Raw genomic sequence first — 10,946 nt, forward strand, 5'->3', positions numbered from 1 at the left:
ACCCCTAGAGAAGAGGGCGACTTAAATGATCCGTCCCTTTTAAGTAGTATACCTCGGCTATGGAAGGCTGTGACCTTGTGGGACGCCGGAGCTGCCATGTGTCAGTTATATTTTTGCTTTGTCCTCAGGTGACCTTGATGATTATCTTCTGGCAAAGGCGACCGACGAAGGCGCCCTGTTTGCTGAGCACTGCCTGTGCGCTGCTGAGATCCTACGCTTTGGCTCGCGATACAATGTCACTGCCCGATTCAATAACCAGGCGTACCACGCGGTGGCTGTGGCGTTGGCACTGGCCGATAACACCCTGCTCAGATTGGTGGCTGGCGCCAACGCTTCTATTTCAGTAACCAACCACCCTCTGCCACGTAACACCACTGAGACTGCGCGGGACCAGCTTCTCGAGTAAGCATGAGACATATAAGCCCTTCATATACATTTCACACCTTTCCTTCTCCTTGGATCCACAGCTATATTGCTAATATTGTGCAAAAGTCATTTAACGTCTTCTACGTGTGAAATACTGCACAAAGGGCCACCTTGCTACTGCAAATATTTAATGCATGCAGTCACCACTAGAGGGAGCTAAGTACCTATGCAAATATACAAGAGGTGTATAAATCTGCATGCAAGAGCTCCCCCTAGTGGTACTGTAGCGGTGCTGCCCTTGTTAAGAGTTGTGGATCTGTATGAGAACGTACTATTCTATAATATACTTTGTGCTGGGATTCATAAACACTTTTGTTTTCTGCAGGGGTCAGACGGGTTTCGCCATCGCCATTAATCTTCTATACGGGATGGCGTCTTTGGCTAGCACCTTCTCCCTGTTGCTGGTCGGGGAGAGGGCGGTGAAGTCCAAGCACGTGCAGTTTGTGAGCGGAGCGTCGTCCTTCAGTTACTGGCTGTCCGCACTGACCTGGGATCTGCTGAACTTCCTAATCCCGTGTGCCCTCATGCTGGTAAGCGACCCCTGTATTGTGCATTTTACTATATCCGGTGCTGGATCGGAGATGAAGCTGATGAGACGGCGAAACGTCAGATGTCTATAACCTCTGCCCGCATTCTACTTGCAGGTGGTGTTCCAGGCCTTTGGGGTGCGCGCGTATACAGATAGTCACCATCTTGTGGACGTGATGCTGATGCTCCTCCTGTACGGCTGGGCCGTCATCCCTCTTATGTACTTGTTCAGCTTTCTGTTCACCTCCACTGCCACCGCATACACCCGGCTCACCATATTCAACATCCTATCGGGCACGGCCTCCTTCTTGTCGGTCACCATCATGAGCATCCCAGGTAAGAGAGCTGTCCTAGCTGCACAACACTCGCCTATATCTACCCCTAAATTGCCCATTCTTGCCGTAAAGGAGGCCAATTTTTTGGCTGTCTGGGGAAAAGAAGTGTTTATCGGCGACGGTGGTCCGACTTCTGGGACCCGCACCAAAAGCCAGAAAGGGCACTTTTATCCCTGTTAGAATGGAGCCCGACCGCCACTCCACTTTTTCCCTATGGGGCTGATGAGTGCTGCGTTCCACTTTTTGGACAGCGCTATAGAGAATGAATGAAGTGGCGGTCAGGGGTCCAACCTGTTAGGCCGAGCCGGGGGTCCCGCGTTATATGGCGGCGGGTAGGCTGAGCCGGGGGTCCCGCGTTATATGGCGGCGGGTAGGCTGAGCCGGGGGTCCCGCGTTATATGGCGGCGGGTAGGCTGAGCCGGGGGTCCCGCGTTATATGGCGGCGGGTAGGCTGAGCCGGGGGTCCCGCGTTATATGGCGGCGGGTAGGCTGAGCCGGGGGTCCCGCGTTATATGGCGGCGGGTAGGCTGAGCCGGGGGTCCCGCGTTATATGGCGGCGGGTAGGCTGAGCCGGGGGTCCCGCGTTATATGGCGGCGGGTAGGCTGAGCCGGGGGTCCCGCGTTATATGGCAGCGGGTAGGCTGAGCCGGGGGTCCCGCATTATGTGAGGGCGTTGACTTTTTTTGTGCTTTCTTACATCTGTATTTTCCACAGCCCTCGACCTGGTGGACCTATCTCACACCCTGGATCTCGTATTTTTGGTGCTCCCCAATTATTGCATGGGCCGATCATTCAGCGACTTCTACCAAAACTACCATTTCCTGGAATTCTGCACTTCATTTACCCCGATATCTGAACTCGCCTGCAAGAAACTGAGTGAGTGACCTGCAAAAGCCCAGAGTCCTGTACGATCGGCGTCAGGCCTGACCCCAGCTGGCCGCCATGTACGGCTCTTGTCTGGGAAGAGGCTTTTTAATGCACAACTTCATCTATTAAGTTTTAACTTGTCATTATATTATTCTCACATTAAAGGGTTTTTTTTGGCATCGTCCACTTCTTCATCTGGAGGTGACCACTGGTGTTATGTCTGCCGACATCTGCCAGAACGCATGCACAGTCGGCGGCTGGGTGGTCCTGTCCTAGTCATTAGAATATGACACGTGCCCACACCTCTCAATCATGCCCGCTTTATGGCATTCATCCCTTTGCCTTGTGGTGGTATTACTACAATGACATCACAGCCATCATTCATGTGACCGCTCCACTCAATCATGGCTCTTAGCCTAATTTAGAAAAGTCTTGGCCAAATCTTTAGCGTTACTAAACTTTTTTTTTTATTTATTATTATTATTAGCATTTATTTTATATTTTTATATATTATATTTATTTTATTTTATACATTTATTAATAATATATATATATTTTATTTTTAGATATTATATATTGTTTTCTTTTTATTTTTTTACATATTAATATACATATTTTTACCCCTTTTACATATTAATATAAATTAAAAAAATTAACCTAAAAAAAATATTTTTTTTAATATTTGTTATTATTTATTTATTTTTTTTACAATTTTGTCCAGCATAGAAAATTATGAAACTTTGTAGATCACTTTATTATGGAATTTGTCTTCACTCCTGTAAAAAAAAAAAAAAAAATGCATGTAAGCAGCTTCCAAATCCTTAGGAGTACTGATGCTGGCAGTGAAAGAGTCAGCACCGACGTCTTCCTCGAAGTTAGATCTAACTATACATATGTATCCCTGAGGAGGAGGACATAATGACACCAGGATTGTTGGGGAAGTAAATCCATTAGAATATACGATACCGGGGGCAGTGAGGGTCCGCCAGAGACTGTTCTTATAAGGGGAGGACACAGGTGCTGATTCTTTCACTGCCAGCATCTGTACTCCTAAGTGAGTATGTTTTGATATCAGTGCAGCTGAAGGCAGACTGGAGAAAATCCGAGGTTTGGAAGCCATCTGCATGTATTTTTTGTACAGAAATTAAGGCAAATCCCATAATAAAGTGATTTGCAAAATTTCATAACTTTTCCTGATGGACAAAATTGTTTAAAAAAAAGTTTGACAGTTTAGTTACTCTTTTTATTGTAAGGCATGTTATGGCACTTGGCTTTGGCATTGCTTCTGTGTTCTGCAGGGGTATCTGGTGAGACGGACATGCCAGCTCACTCTGAATGTTGGCGCTCATATACTTCAGCTTTCCGGTGACATTTACCTTTACTTTTCCTTTCCAGATATCACCTATCAGACCAACTATTACTCTTTCTCCTATCCGGGAGTGGGACGCTACTTGACCTCTATGGCCGTTCAGGGCTTCACCTTCCTTTGTCTTCTCTTCATTATTGAGAGCCAGGTCCTCTGCCAGCTTTGCCGATTCAGGCGTCGTCGCTGGGTACGGATTTTAGGCAGGGTTTGGAGGTCATAAATTGGGGCTGAGCCTCTGACATTTCTTGTATTTGCTGATCCTTTGCTTCTTGTCTTCATCTTTGCAGTTTTCGCTCCCAGAGTCTCCTGTGACTCCCTCAGAGGACCGGGATGTGGCCGACGAGAGGAAGAAGGTGTTGGAGTCTCCGGTGGAGCAGGCTTCGACACTCAGCAGCCCCCTAGTTATCCGAGAACTTAGCAAGGTCCGTTCTGGTGATTGTAACTTAGGTCATGAAAGTATATGAGACAGGGTCCCAATGTTATATACAAAGGGGCCAAAATAACAACGCACTGACTTATCTCTATGGAGAGCGATGCCAACTGTAAAGCTGGAAACGGGTAGTTGGGGCGGGGAGGTGGGTTATAATTGGGGTTGTCACGTCTCCTCCTATTTTATGACTAATCTAGATGAGAATATTAGATCCACTGAGTTTTAAGCACCCAGTGGCGTAACTAGAGTCTGATGGGCCCCAGGGCAAGATTTTATATATGCATATATATGTGTGTGTGTGTGTGTGTGTGTGTGTCCCTCATGCTGGCCCCAACCTGGTATATGTCCTCCGTTCTACCACTGTTCTTTAATGTATAGAAAAAAAAATAAACCATTATACTCGACACACAGAGGTCATGGGGCCCCACGGTTCTTCATATAGTATAATGCACCCCTATAGTCCTCCATATAATCTAATGCACTCCCATAGTCATCCATATAATATAATGCACCCTACATAGTCCTCCACATATAATGTAATATACCCCTATATTCCTACATGTAGTATAATGTACCCCCATAGTCGTCCATATAATCTAATGCACCCCCATAGTCATCCATATAGTATAATGCACCATACATAGTCCTCTATATATAATGTAATGCACACCCATAGTCCTCCATGTAGTATAATGCACCCCCATAGTCCACCGTGTAGAATATTTCACAGCCCACATGCAGTATAATGCACGGCCCATAGTCATCCATGTAGTATAATGCATGGCCCATAGTCATACATGCTGTATAATGGACATCCCATAGTTCTCCGTGTAGTATAATGCACAGCCCATAGTCCTCCGTGTAGTAAGGGACCCTAGGGTAGGGCAGGGAGGGTATGAACCGGTGGACAACACGCTCGCTTTCTGTACCTATCACAGCTGTGAGAAGTTGATATTTGTTGGAGTCTGGAGTACCCCTTTAATTCTTTCATTCTGCAGGTGTATGGCCGGCGTGCTCTTCTTCTTGCCGTAGACCGCATATCCTTGGCTGTGGGCCGCGGAGAATGCTTTGGACTGCTCGGCTTTAATGGAGCTGGTAAGACGACCACGTTCCGGATGCTGACTGGAGACGAAAGCGTCAGCTCTGGGGACGCCTACATCGATGGGTACAGCATCCTAAACCACACAAAGAAGGTAAGTGGAAGGTGCAAGGACCAGGTATTATTTCCGTACATATTTAGCCCCCCCGTGTCTTATCAGTGTCTCTCTCTCTTGCTCAGGCCCAGCAGCGGATCGGCTATTGCCCGCAGTTTGACCCGTTACTTGACCATATGACTGGTCGCGAGACACTGTGCCTGTATGCCCGTCTACGGGGCGTCCCGGAGATCTACATTAATAGCTGCGTGGAGAACATGCTGCGCGGGCTTCTCCTGGAACCTCATGCTAATAAACTAGTTCGGGCGTATAGGTGAGTAGGTGGGCCGGCCCGGCGGTCTCTGTTTCCTTTTCTTTTATTTCTTCCTATAACAAAAATATAATGTGTTCTCTCCCATACGTCCCAGTGGTGGAAACAAGAGGAAGCTCAGCGCTGGCATCGCTCTGATCGGTGGTCCACCAGTCATCTTCATGGATGAGCCGTCTACTGGAATGGATCCAGTGGCCCGGAGACTTCTGTGGGATGCGGTGACCAGAACTCGAGAGAGCGGCAAGGCTGTGATCATCACTTCCCACAGGTGAGACGCCATTGTGTGTGGAGCTTGGAAGAGACTTTTTTTCTAATCCCTTGATGTATTCCAGCATGGAGGAGTGTGAAGCTCTTTGCACGCGGCTCGCCATCATGGTGAACGGTCAGCTCAAGTGCCTGGGCAGCCCTCAGCACCTGAAATGCAAATTTGGTAGCGGATACACGTTACTAGCCAAGACGTCTCGAGGCGGAGATGATCTGGTTGCCTTTAAAGATTTTGTGGAGACCGTCTTCCCAGGTTAGTGTGTGCATAGCAGATACAGCATAGGCCTAGAGCAATGGCACCTGTGCAATCCCAGAACCTCTCCTGCAGAGCAGAAGGAGTGATTGTCTGCAGTGGTCATGCTTCGAGATGAACCTCTATTTTTTCATTCAGTTCCTTCTATGGCAGACTCCGTTCTTAAAGGGGTTGTGCACTATGGGACAACCCCTTCTTAATTGCTTAAGTGCTCCACGCAAAATGTAAAAAGAAAATTAAAATAACACATATCTCACTGATCGGCCGCAGTCTGCCAGTATTCCTTCAGATCAGACGCCCGCTCTGAGGGTGTAGTGAAGGTTGCAGCTGATCAGCAGATTCTGATTGTCTGCAGCAGTGGCGTGACACAATGTCACATGATTGCTAGAAATCAGTGTCCCTGGAACAGCACTGAGCCAGGAGGCAAGTCTGTGTTTTTGTTTTTTTAAAATTTATATGGGGATGTACGCAATTAAATAGATTAAAGAGGTTCTTCTTATTTATGGCCACCACTAGGGGGAGCTTCACCCCTGGGCGATTCTCCTTTTTTGTTTTTTGCTCCCCTTCTTCCCAGAGCCATAACTTTTTTTTCTTCTTTCATTTTTGCGTCCCTATAGCCATGTGAGGGCTTGTTTCTTTGCAGGACAAGTTGTACTTTTGAATGACACCATTGATTTTACCATATCGTGCACTGGAAAACGGGGAAAAAATTCCAAGTGCGGTAAAATTGCGAAACAAAGTGCAATTCCACAATTGTTTTTTGTTGTTTTTTTTTACCATGTTCACTGAATGCTAAAACTGACCTGCCATTATGATTCTCCAGGTCAGTACAAGTTCGCAGATCCCAAACATGTATAGTTTTTTTTTTTTTTTTTTTTTTAATTTAAGTGGTGAAAAAAAAAAATAGCTTAGCGCCATTTTCCGAGACCCGTAGCATCTCCATTTTTTGGTATCTAGAGCTGGGTAAGGGCTTATTTTTTGCACCTTGAGCTGACTTTTTTATTGATACCATTTTGGGGTAGATACGATCTTTTGATCGCCTGTTATTGCATTTTATAGCAATGTTGCGGCAGCCAAAAAAAACCCCTAATTCTGGCGTTTTTGTTTTTTTTTTCTCGTTACGCCGTTTACCGATCAGATTAATTTACTTTATATTTTGATAGATCGGGCGATTCTGAACGCGGCGATACCAAATATGTGTATTTTTATTTATTTTTCATTTTGAATGGGGCAAAAGGGGGGTGATTTGAACTTTTGTTTTTTTTTTTTGTTTGTTTTGTTTTTTTTTTTCATAACTTTTTTTTTTACTTAGGAGACTTGAAGCTGTGGTCATCCAATCGCTGTGCTATAGGTTCATAGATTTACAATGACAGGCTCATGGCTCTTCTGCAGACCCATCGGTGCCTCATGATCAAGTGACAGGGGCGCCGATGGGTGGGATTTGTGATGCGTTTCTGCCGGGCGGGTGTTAAATGTCGCAGGTGGATCTCTGATCTCTTAGAGGCATATGACAGCTGATCCGATCCTCCAAGATGCGGCCTCAGTGCCAGAGCTCAGATCAATGCCAGGGGCACGACCAATTAAGTACCTATATGTGAAGAGTTTAATGCATGAATGCTTATGCAGCTCCCACTGATCTCAATGACATATTTATACACTTAGCTTCCTCTAGTGGTGTTTGCCTATAACCACAATTTTTTTTTTTTTCACCCTTTCCCTTATTTACCCATGCCCGATGGTAGTGCTGTACTAGCACTAGTCCTGTAAATGTTCTGTTTTGCCTTACAGGTAGCCAGCTGAAGCACGAGCACCAGGGTATGGTCCATTACCATATAACAAACCAGGATCTGAGTTGGGCACAGGTAAGAAATTCGACCTCTTCGGCGCCTGTAGTATATATTATTATTATTATTTTATTTATTTTTTTAAAGCTTTGCTCAGTTGACTTTAGATGTTTTTAAGATTCAGACCCATTTTTTTATTATTTCTCTCCAATTTTTTCCCTTTTTATTTTTCAGGTGTTCGGAACTTTAGAAAAAGCCAAAGAGAAGTTTGATCTGGAGGATTACTGCGTGAGCCAGATCTCGCTGGAGCAAGTGTTCCTGAGCTTCAGTCATTTCCAGCAGCCGCCGGAGGTGGTCGTAGTGTAGAACTTTTTCCAAAAGATCTTGTGAAATATCTCCGCGGACTGCAGACGCCGCCTTTGGTGCACTCTCAACTGTGACTAACTGCCTCCAGTTGCCGTCCTGACCAATTTCTGCCGTCCATCGATTCTACTTTTTGACGTCCAGACAAAACTTTGCACCTTCCTTAGTAGAAGACCCGCATCCCCGTCCATCGGTCCAACCATTTCCGAAGAATTGTCCGTCCTTAATGACCATGGTCTCCATCCCGTCTAACCCGCCTCTACCCTACGCTGATGACCAATCTCTTCCAGTGCCTCCTCCTTTCATACAAGACCCCCACATCGACCATTTCTCCCCCCATCCTGGACTTTGATATTACTTCTGTCATCCTACCAAGGGAGCGACTGCACTGAAATCCAGTTCTACCACTGACTACAATGTACGAGGCACTGATGGATCTACTACTATATGATTGAAATTATCGCCGTAATTGTTGTATTGCTTCAATGGAAATCACTATGGTGATTTGAAAAAAAAAAAAGGCAAAAAAAAATAATTTTTTAATAATCGGACACTTTAAGCTTAAAGGGATAGAGAAGGGAATTGTGAAATACTAAACCAATGGACTCGTCAATGCAGCTGCTGTCGGGTAGCGTCACTCCCCGCAGTGCCTTCTGGCTCCGCTCGGTGCCCCGGGAGCTTTAAGGACTGGAACCAGTTAATATTTAACCCTTTAGCCTCCGAGGGGAAGATCATACGGCTAAAAGTGATTGTATACGGACGGCTGGCGCTGACATGACCCTCGTTGCAAAACTAACCCCAAAGCTTGTGTTTTTTTTGTGCGGACACCCAGGGAACAATGTGTGCGATGCTGTCAGCTCCATTTTGTCCTTGGAACAATGTTTTGACTGCTCCAAGCAGACATCTGATTGTAAAAAAAAAACCTCAATAAATCTTATTTATGCTGCTCTTTTGAAAGCCACGGACTTCATATCATTTATTCTATGTGAACCATCACCGGCGTCCCTGAAACCAAGGACTGGTTCTTATGTCGCGTTTCACTATTGAGATAGGCAGGGAGGAAAATAAAATTCTATTAGGGCGTGTAGACTTTGACAAATATTTTATTTTAATAAATATTCTACTGCTTTGTGTACAGGTTCTGTGCAGGTCAGTGTGTCTCCATGGTAACAGACTACACACAAACCAGGTGTAGTCTGATCCAGCATGAATCTGACTGCACTTGGGTTTCATTGTAGTCTTGTAATCATGGAGATGCATAGGAGCTGTATACACAAAACGGTAGGATATTTTTATTTGTGCACATGGCTAGACAAATCCGTCTACTCCAGGTCATGTCAGGGCTTGTAACGTAGAAAAAAAAAACTAAATATTGAAGATACCTTTTATGATATGAGTTTCCAACTACAGGAATAAATAAATTCGAAGGACGCTGGTCCGGTGGACGGTAATCCCCGGCGCCTCTTCTGATTTGTAGGCTCAGCCTGATGTCATTGTTGTGGCCTACGACTGACGAGAGGCAACTGTGATGCCAGCAGCTAGGAGGCTGTTTGCAGCGCCGCAAACTGACATCCTGTGACTTGATCTCTATTCCCAAAATATAATTCACAGTATTGACTGCTTCAGAGCTGAAATCTTCTACTATTCTTTGCTGTCTTTAGTGCATGGAGCTTGATCCCAGGAATTGTCCTCTGTACACTGTTAGGAGTTTCTGTCAACGAGCCATTAACAACTAGCAGAATTTTGATTGCAGCTCTGAAGTATAATAAGACTGACTTATGGCTTTTGAACACCTGCTTATGAGATTCATCTCATGGCCTTTAACTTGTCAATTGTACATTCAATTTTGTTTTTTTAACAGAACCAATTTACATTTCAGGCAAAACGGACTTTATTTTAGAAAAATAGACATTTCCCACTTTGTACAGATCCCTCTAATACAAAAAAGAAAAATCGGACGACATGAGGGAGACCAACTGTGGGCATCACACAGGTTAACAACTCTTAAAAGAATCCCCCCCCATACCCCAGTGACGCAGACAGGAGGACGACAAGGGGAAATGATCTGCTCGCCCCCAAGCAGAAAGGACCTAATAGGGGGATCAATGTGCATTTGGGACCGCTAGGGTCCATCAACATCACTCAATGTCAAGTTTGTACAACTTTGCCCCTTCCAATACCTATAGTGCAGTGATAGACAAACCGTGGTTCTGTAGCTGTTGCAGAACTACAACCCTTAGCATCTTCTCTCCTCTAAATGCTGGGAGTTGTAGAGGGTCGTAGGTCGCAGTTTTCTGCGTAGTGCATAGTACCACCTTGCTGGTGTTCCCCTTCCCCCTGGCGATGGCTTTTTACCATCAATGTGCAGTAATACTTCCCTCCCCATAGAGAACCATGGAGGCAGCTGGACATGAAGGCCGGTATAATCAGTACCTAATAGTTCTGTGCTTTCCCAATAACCTTGAATCCTATAATCCTTGTAGAAATCGCATTATAGAAGCAGTCGCAGGAAAGGCACATTGTCAGCACAGCGGCTCTCCGCCTTGTAAGATCCTATTGTGAGCGGAGCCGCCATGCATGGGATAATTTTTGGACGCTACTGAAAAAAGGGGTAAAAACGTGCATATTAACAAAAAAGGCTCAGATGTCTCCTTTCTGGGGTCTTCATTCGCAGTTTTCAATGTTGGCCAGAAAACGTTCTGCCCACCAGTCCTCAAGGTCGATAGGGACGAAATCTGTAAAGGAGATAGAAAAGGTTAAAAAGATCTGAAAGTAAACATCCATTTTTTTCTGATACAGAGGCTTCAAATCCTCTGCCTACAGTCTAATAGTTGACATTCTGGCTACCTGCAGAAGCCACAAGGGG

The 10,946-nt window shown here is 45.4% G+C and overlaps 2 protein-coding genes across 2 annotated transcripts in view; one reads left to right on the forward strand and one right to left on the reverse strand.

The window, feature by feature from the left end:
- Window positions 1–8,626, forward strand: part of ABCA3 (ATP binding cassette subfamily A member 3) — a 23,354-nt gene extending 14,728 nt beyond the window's left edge. Inside the window, exons 20-31 of the mRNA XM_073648226.1 lie at window positions 129–402; window positions 752–956; window positions 1,071–1,290; window positions 2,004–2,165; window positions 3,552–3,709; window positions 3,810–3,944; window positions 4,951–5,145; window positions 5,232–5,419; window positions 5,514–5,684; window positions 5,749–5,933; window positions 7,722–7,795; window positions 7,952–8,626. Of these exons, the coding sequence (XP_073504327.1) occupies window positions 129–402; window positions 752–956; window positions 1,071–1,290; window positions 2,004–2,165; window positions 3,552–3,709; window positions 3,810–3,944; window positions 4,951–5,145; window positions 5,232–5,419; window positions 5,514–5,684; window positions 5,749–5,933; window positions 7,722–7,795; window positions 7,952–8,083 (2,099 nt within the window). The 3' untranslated portion in view covers window positions 8,084–8,626. The remainder of the gene's footprint in view (window positions 1–128; window positions 403–751; window positions 957–1,070; window positions 1,291–2,003; window positions 2,166–3,551; window positions 3,710–3,809; window positions 3,945–4,950; window positions 5,146–5,231; window positions 5,420–5,513; window positions 5,685–5,748; window positions 5,934–7,721; window positions 7,796–7,951) is intronic.
- A 1,327-nt stretch (window positions 8,627–9,953) lies between these two features.
- MCRIP2 (MAPK regulated corepressor interacting protein 2) overlaps window positions 9,954–10,946 on the reverse strand; it is a 7,030-nt gene continuing 6,037 nt past the window's right edge. The window contains exon 5 of the mRNA XM_073645946.1: window positions 9,954–10,815. Within this exon, the coding sequence (XP_073502047.1) occupies window positions 10,745–10,815 (71 nt within the window). The 3' untranslated portion in view covers window positions 9,954–10,744. The remainder of the gene's footprint in view (window positions 10,816–10,946) is intronic.

This window comes from Phyllobates terribilis, unplaced genomic scaffold (assembly GCF_046119375.1).
Source record: "Phyllobates terribilis strain yellow unplaced genomic scaffold, ASM4611937v1 Scaffold_9__5_contigs__length_417890890, whole genome shotgun sequence".
Classification (NCBI taxonomy): domain Eukaryota; kingdom Metazoa; phylum Chordata; class Amphibia; order Anura; family Dendrobatidae; genus Phyllobates; species Phyllobates terribilis.